We start from the raw sequence: 8,284 nt of genomic DNA on the forward strand, positions 1-8,284 counted from the left end.
ACTGAAGCTTTCAGTGTATAGTATATAGAGCAGTATAAACAAGTCATTGTATGAAATTTTAGTTTGTACTGACTTTGCTCGTGTTTTTATGTCGCCTGTTGTTTAAACTAGGCAAATATCTAGATGAGTTGATGTACCCCCCTGGAAGACCTCTGTGTACCCCCAGGGGTATGCCTACCCCTGGTTGAGAACCACTGCACTAGTGTACACATGTGTAACGCAGTCTTTATATAAGTGCCTGTTAACTTATCTGTAGAACGTAGGATGTGGGAGGCTGATTTGGGTAGTGTATTGTATTGTCTTCAGAGATCTGTCACCGAGCCCAGTCTAAGATATAGCTCAATATGCAGGGCCTAAGTGGAGACTCAAAATGCACCAAGTGTAGAAACTTCAGCAAAGTTCTTAGCGCTATAGATATTTCAGAACTTCCATCCTCCAGTTGTTCAGTATAGTTGATATAATGACCTAAGAAACTGGCCTAATACAGAGCCTGACACTTCTTGCAGTGAGTAAAAAGGTAAAGACTATGCAATTTGGATTTGAAGTCTCTGTTGTGATGTGAAGGAAACACTTGGTGATCCAATCTCTGGCTAAAATAGAAGGGTTAGGATGCATAAATCTGTTCCCTAATCCAGTGTTAAAATTGTAACGAGAACTAATCAGAAATCAAGGGATAAAAATGGTAGTGCTATCTGTATGTGAGATGTGAAAAGAAACTGTCCTGTTCTGTGCATACCACAAAGTGACACTCCTATTTAGGATTATATGCTATTTCTCACCAAGATTTTTTTTCTAAGCGTTTGGTATATTTTTCTGTCATGTCATGCCTATTCAGGTCCATTCAGAACACTGTGACATGCCTTCTTGCCTGTATGTGTGCCATCATCTCCAATTCTTAAAGGTCTCCTCTTGTTCCCCTTCCACTACAGTTTGCTCTCCTCAGGTTCAAGAGCTCCTTCTCTTTTCAATCTTTGCTCTTTCAGTTTTGATCATCCCTCCTGTGTCAGGTGCTGAATTTTAGACTCTCTCTCTCTCTAAAATAGCCTTTTTGCCTTATTGATTTCCCATCTCTTTGTAAAAAGCACAGCTCAAAACCCCCTCATCTAGGCTATCTACAACCAGTGAGCTGTCAATTAGGTCACTGCACATGTGCTTATCACACCTGTCCCAATCTGAATGTTCCTGTCTACTGCCACCGTTCTGTAACAAATCCACTGCTGTAAATTGCATAGATGATGTGCTATGAAATTGTATAAAAGGATTCTAGAATAAAGGACAGGGAGAGACTTTGAGTAAATAGCCTGGGAGACACGCTAGAAAGGAACTATGCTAGCTGCAACACCATTTACACAGTAGATGGTGAGAGGTTTGATGGGTTTGTTAATAAAAAACACAGATGAAGGATCTTTGTTGATGGGTCATTGGTTTTAGGCAGGCTCAGAGCTGAGTTTTGAGCAGCATTTTAGAAGAATGGGGGATTGGGAAGGCAGAAATAATTATGGAGCTAGTGCAGTTGCAGATGCAAAGAATCAACCTCTGCTTGCCAATGTTGGCTTCCTCTCCTATGTCAGAGGGATAGGTTGAGAATATACCAGGAAATAAGATCACAGAGATAAATGGGAGCTTGACCAAAGAAGGACTTTAAAAATGAATGGATAAATTTTGCATTTTATTATCTATGGTGTAGTGTGATCCTAATCCCAGTGTGGCAGAACCTCTTCTATAAATGGAGAGACATACTAAAATAAAATGAACAGAAGGATTCTTGATCCTTCTTAACATGTTAGATACAGCCTATGTATGTAATAATTTTGTATAGAACCACTGGAAAGTGCACAGTGCTCGCTGTGCTTACAATTTAAATACAGCTGGGTGGCATCTATGCCCTGAAATCTGATCTCATTGAAATGAGTAGTGAAACTCCCATTGACACAGTGGGAAAAGAACCAGGCCTTTAAAGACTTGAGGTCATCCTGAAATCTAGTCATTTAAAAAAAAAATTAACTTCAGTGTGTGAGTGCCAAATTTTGTGGTTTTACAATTTAATTTTCCCATTTTAAAAAGTATATTTTGCTCCTCTTTTGCTGTGTGGAAGACTCTCACAAACAGGGGTAACTAACTATACAAGAGAAACAGTTCAGTTTACTATACACACAGTACTGCCAAATGCACAAAGTAAACAAAGTGGGGGGAAAAATATTTAATTCCTCTAATCTTTGTCAATGATTATAATATAAGATGCTACTTGAAAGTATAAGTCGTTAAAACATTTTCAGACGCAAGTGTGGTATCTTTTAAGAAAGATTGTCATTTTGAAAGAATGATTGTTGACTAAATCATAATAAAGCTGGAATGTTAAGGCCTTTTATTTGTTGAATCTGTTGTAGTTTGGATTCATTTTCACACACACACCCCACCCCCGCTTTTTTCTCTTTCACAGAGCAGCAAAGAAGCCCTTTCAGAAGTCAATGCTACTGGAGTTGCCATGCTTTTCTCTGCTGGGACTTTTCTGTATGTTGCCACAGTGCACGTCCTCCCAGAGGTAGGAGGAATGGGGCATAGCCACAAACCTGAATCAACAGGTGGGAAAGGACTCAGCCGCCTGGAGGTGGCAGCCCTGGTCCTAGGCTGCCTTATTCCTCTAGTTTTGTCCATCGGGCACCAGCACTGAAGGTTCAAAGTCACTGTTCTTCTCCTTGATCTGGTGTGAGCAGTAAATGTCAGCTGCTCTTTTCATCGTTGTCTCTCTTACCCCATCATCCACCTCATCTGCGCTGTGGAGTTCAGAGGGAAGCTTGATTCCAACATGAGGAATTCTGGAAAAGCTTTTAGTGTAGCAAAATGTACTTTGGCAGCCGGACATAAATTTTGTGTAATTTTCTTTTCTGAAGACATTTGATATTTTAATTTTGATTTCTGGCCCCTATTCTCAGGGAAGATGGACTTTGAATTTTAAGAAAGGTGAGTGGGGAAGAATTTAATGGCTCGTCATGAAATTGCAATCACCAAAGTATCTGTAACTCAGCATTCACAGCTGAGAATAAAACAATGGATGGATGCCTTTTAATATGTGGAAATCTTCTTACCAGTAGAATAGGGAAATCTCCCCTACAGTTTTTTTATGTTGTCCTGACATATGTGACTGATCCTTGTAATATCAGTGCCACAAGCCTTGCTGTAAGGATGTAGTACTCAAAATTCTAGGTAATGCACTTGTTGCAAAAGACACTAACTGTTGATTGGAAGAAACATTATTGGACAAAGATTAGAGGAAGTCTAGGATGAGAATTCAGCTAGTTTAGTAAGTGGAGATGACTTTTGCATTGCATTCCCTAGATTAACACAAAGGAACCAAGGAAGTCCTAGAAACAAGGAAATATTCTGTTTTTACTTAGTTTATGTAATGGCTTGTTACGTTATTTAACAAAAAACAAAAACAAAGGCAGCACACTTTGGAAGAAAATCTCCCATCATGTCTGTAAAGAGTAGCAACCAAAATTGTAGAGACATTTAGGAATGTAGCACCAGGGCTGCACTGCTACTATCCTTGAGAGAGAAATACACAGTGTCTTTTTAAATCAAACTGTTCAGGGCTTTGACTGGAGATCTGATGGAAATGGATTTTGAGGGACCAGAGAACTGTACTAGCTCATTTACAAAGGGCTGAAACTAGTGGTCTGGTTTTCCTTTCTTTCATTAAATAAAAAATATTAAGGTTAACAAAACAAGATCTCTGGTTAAATACTCATACTCTGTGCATGTTGGTAGGTCCACGGTGTGTCTAAACTAGTTAACTGCTCTGCTAAATCTTCATACCAACAAGTAAGAAGCATTTTGTTTTTTGTCAAGAACTTATTAAAATCATACCTTTCTCCTTTGGGAATCTTGCAATCCACCACCTCTTGATTATGGTTGGTTGTACTGATGCTACTCTGGGATTCAGTGCCGTTGCAGCTGGATGATAAAAGATTCTCTCCTTATCAAGACATGCCTTCTCTTGTCAGGCAATGTTTTTGTTTAATTATGCAAGAAATGGTACATTTTAATAACTGTAATGCATACAAATTCAGAACAATTGACATGCACAGATTGAAAACACAACTCTTATTTTACAAAAATTTCTTTTATGCTACATCCATTTTAAGCCGTAGTCTGAATCTGTCTGCACTTCTTAAATATAATATTGCCAACATGTTGTTTTTGTTTTTAGTCATTTTCATTGTTTGAAACAAATCTTCAAAGCTTGAAAACACTGCTTTCTTAAGGAACTTATTGTCTCCTTGTGAAAGAGAGAGCCCCTTTCTTCCCTCGCCATCTGTTTCTTATGGTACACAGGCCATCATGGCTCTGACTTCATTACATCCTCATCTTCTAGCTCAGCAGTGGGTATCAGCATGGCTCTTGGAACAGGATTTGTTAGTTTAATTAGCGATCACTCTGTTCAGTGGCTTTGTAGCAGCACAAAAACAGTAATCCACAATCAGATTTTAACAGTGGTGACTGCTTTTTTGTTTTTTACCATTAGAAAGGTGGATTTGAAAATCAGTGCAGAATTATTAGAATGTAGAAGACCTTCCCACAAGACTAATTATTTTAAGGTAGATAAAATATTGACCTAATATTGTCTACATGACACTAGACTTTTAAAAAGCTATTGTGTTCTGAAAAGCAACAGCAAAAATAGCACCACCTAACTAACTAGATCTATTCCCACTATGTATTTAGTCATGCCTAGTTTCTCAAGAGACAAATACAAATCTATACTTTTTTACTCCCGTTAGCTCTGAAAAGCCAACACAGCTCAGCTAGAGAGCTGGATTCTGTTCTCTGTGTACCACCACAATTGTGTAACTGTTTGCAATTGACAAACCTGTGTAAATCCACTGAAGGCAGTGATGGTGCACAAGTGTCACTGAGGGCATAATTGGGCCTGTAGAACCTTTTTGACAGGTGGTAGTGACAGGCAACGTATAAAGAATCCTGCACTTAGACCTCTTGGTAAATTTGCAGGGCTGGCAGTTATGAAAAAACACCAATTCTGTTTGTAAACTGAGCAAATCTGATCTGTAATCATTGGCAGACAATTAAACTAGACCCTCCCTGGTGACACTTCTGCGGTTACATTTTGGGGTAGAACCACACTTTACGTTTACTTCCATTTTTCCCCAGCACGTTCTTACCGTTATCTTTCAACATCTGTGTTCAGCTTCAGCCATCATTTTATTTCATGTCACGTCACTGTAATGGTCAGAAACCTATATATCCACTGTAGGTAGGAGTATCATTTACCATCTTTTCCTGCCAGTGTGCAATATTCAGCCAGAACCTTTCTCTATGGACCATTTTTTATTGAGGAGGAGACATTTGACCAAATTTCTCTCCCCTGCTGACATAGCTTCTGGCAGGTTTACCATAGTGATAATCATCTTCCTGTTGGCATTGCTAAGAGGGTTTTATCAGACTTCTTGCCACAGACACGTCATAAGATCAAGTCTCCAACTTCTGGGGCAATTGCCAGTGATGATAATGCTCAGTTTAGTATTGTGTAAACTAAGCTTGTGAGGCCAGAGCATTAAGCATTATTGGCCAAGATAGAACAGTGCAAGAGTCTGAAAAGGGTTCACAGGTTAAAATATCTACAAACAAAAGGGGACAGAAGGCCCAGTAATGTGCAATTTTCACTTTGCAGTTTGACTAAGTGGCATAAGTTTTATGTTTTTTCCTGTCCGCTTTGAACGAACTTCTTTGTTTTGGCTGCCTTAATGGTATATATCCGTTGAACTGTTTAAACTTTACGTGGCTGAGACTGCCCCAGTTACCAAGGGAATTGGGGGTTATCAGAGAGATGCATATTGTAGCAGAAGGTAAAGTTTCGTTCTTCGAGTGCTTGTTCATGTCCCTTCCAATCAGGTGTACGATGGCCATGGGGGTTGTAGCGAGCTGCAGGCACTGCTGGCAGCGGCACCACTGACAGACACGCCAGCACTGCTGTTGCCCCCTACAGCTCCGGCACTGACCCTCTTGGCAGCGGCACCGCCGACAGTGACAACTTCGATTCCACTGGTGTCGACCATATCGGCACCACCGGAACCAGCAACTTCAGCACCGCCTGCCTCGGCACCGATATTTCCTCCTTCAGCGGTTCCGGCACCGCGGGCTGTGGAATACCGCATGCCGCAAGACCCACGGGGCGCTGAAGGGAGTGAGCAGGGTCCGCTGCCAGGCTGCTCCTCCTTATCGTCCCTGGATGAGGTGGTCGCAGGACGTCGACGTCCCCAGCTCTGGAAGATAACAGGGCACTCCAGCAGCTCTTACACCATGCTGCCCAGACCTTGGGTACACAGCCAGAAGAGGTGGTGGAGGAATCAGACCCAGTCGTTGAAGCAGGGGTCTGCCACAGCGTTTTGGTCGTCTCTACGATAGTCTTTATTAAAGACAAGGCGACACTAGAGGGACCAGAGGGTGCCAAGGCAGGTGCTGAATGGCTGGTTCCGGCAGTGCCAATATCAACGCCAGTGGAATCGAAGCTGTAGCTGTCAGCAGTGCCGTTGACAGGAGGGTCGGTGCCAGCGCTTCTGTCAGCGGTGCCACTTCCAGTGATGCCAGTGCGGCCTGCAGCTCATTACAACCCCGTGGCCATTGTGTGCCTGATTGGAATGGACATGAATAACCCATCTCAAAGAACAACAGTTACGAGAAGGTAACTGTTTTTTGCCTCAGGTGACCAAATCTATCCTGATCGTAGTTCCTCAGCAAATTATTTTCTTTCAGCATAGGATTTCAGTTAAATATGAGTTGGGGTGAAAACATCTCTGATCATACCTCCATCCTCCCTCTTTATCTGCCACGATAAAATCAATTATCACATGTAGTCTGGGCCATCTCTTGTCGGTTTCCATTCCTAAGGAAAATTAGTTGCAAATCAATTCTTCATTACTCTTCCATTTTTGTCTGTAATGTCCATCTTATATAGGCTTTCAGTTGTGATGGGATGGAAAATAGGTACACCCAGACAACGCTGTAACTGATTGGCTTGCATTTTTCCCTTCTTTTTCCAAATCCCACCCCCAAACCAGAACTCTCCACATCAGCTAATTTATCAGTTCCTGATGGTTAAGTTGATACTAAGAATCAATTAAGATTACATCTGTGTTAGTTCCAATGGGTTCAGCTATTTCACTGACTCTTCTGATATCATTTTTGTTCCTCGTAATAGAAGCAAAATATTTTTTTCAGTACCTGATGACAACTGAGATACAGGAGCCTCATTTATATTTACAGATGTGAGAATGGCAGGGCAGTCACACCAGGATAAGGATGTTTTGATGGCTGCTCCATATATTAGAAGTTGGCCAGGAATTAAGCACGAGAACCTAGTGACTACATCTGAGCTTCAAAGAGCACTCCTGCATGGAATATCTTAAAACCTTAACATTATCCAAGAGACCCAGAAGAACAACAGAATTTGTTCAGGAACTAATGTAGAGGCTGGTGATTGTTTTATAGGATTCCTTGGCAGTGGCTGACTTGTGCCCTTATTGTCAACTATACTCAGAAGAACATGGAGAGGCTATGGAATAACTATGTTGCTGTTGGCCTCTTCTACGTCGTCTCCTTGATCATCCTCAGGAAATCTGGAAGGAGGAGTTTGGTTGCTTTTGTCTGTGGTGTTGTGGGGAACCTGTCCAGTGAATTTCAGATTCAAACTTTTAAAAATATCACCTTTTCTCATTTTCCTTTGGTTACATCTTCCAGCAACTCAGGCTTTCTAGGGAATAAAATTGCCTGGTTACTGTAGTTGAAGTGACTTTGCATACTGAGCTGTAATTTTAATGTCTTTTCAAAACCATTTGTACACATGAAATCATTCCATGAATGGCTGCCTTATAATTTTTTGTTTTTTCCCACTTTAATTGTGAATGGTTTAAAAAAATGTTGTTGGTTTTTTGATTTGTTTTATTATATTAAATTTTTATTAGGTGCAGTGCTTAAGAGTTGGCTTCTCATTTATCATATGAGGTTTTGTTAGCGAGCACGTGAAGAGCAGTGGCACTTCAAGGTAGTGCTGCTGAAGACTAGTGCATTTTATTTTTATGTACAGTAGAACCTCGGAGTTACGAACACCAGCGTTACGAACTGACTAGTCAACCACACACCTCATTTGGAACTGGAAATACACAATTAGGCAGCAGCAGAGACCCAAAAAAAAAAAAAAAAGCAAATACAGTACACTGTGGTAAACATAAAACTACTGTGTAAGCTGTGGTAAACATAAACTACTAAA

General features: G+C 40.8%; 1 protein-coding gene across 2 annotated transcripts in view; it reads left to right on the forward strand.

The window, feature by feature from the left end:
* The window catches only part of SLC39A9 (solute carrier family 39 member 9), a 43,709-nt gene extending 35,773 nt beyond the window's left edge, over nt 1-7,936 (forward strand). The window contains exons 7-8 of one of the 2 annotated variants that reach the window (XR_014712019.1): nt 2,441-2,961; nt 7,282-7,936. Coding sequence is in view for 1 of the 2 variants with exons in the window: in XM_084630764.1 (XP_084486890.1) it covers nt 2,441-2,671 (231 nt within the window). In the remaining variant the exon portion in view is untranslated. Of the gene's footprint in view, nt 1-2,440 lie in introns of both variants that reach the window. The other variant, XM_084630764.1, reaches the window with a different exon arrangement.
* The last annotated feature ends 348 nt before the right edge of the window (nt 7,937-8,284 follow it).

The sequence above is a fragment of the Lepidochelys olivacea genome (assembly GCF_965140295.1).
Source record: "Lepidochelys olivacea isolate rLepOli2 genome assembly, chromosome: 6".
NCBI classification, from domain to species: Eukaryota; Metazoa; Chordata; order Testudines; family Cheloniidae; genus Lepidochelys; species Lepidochelys olivacea.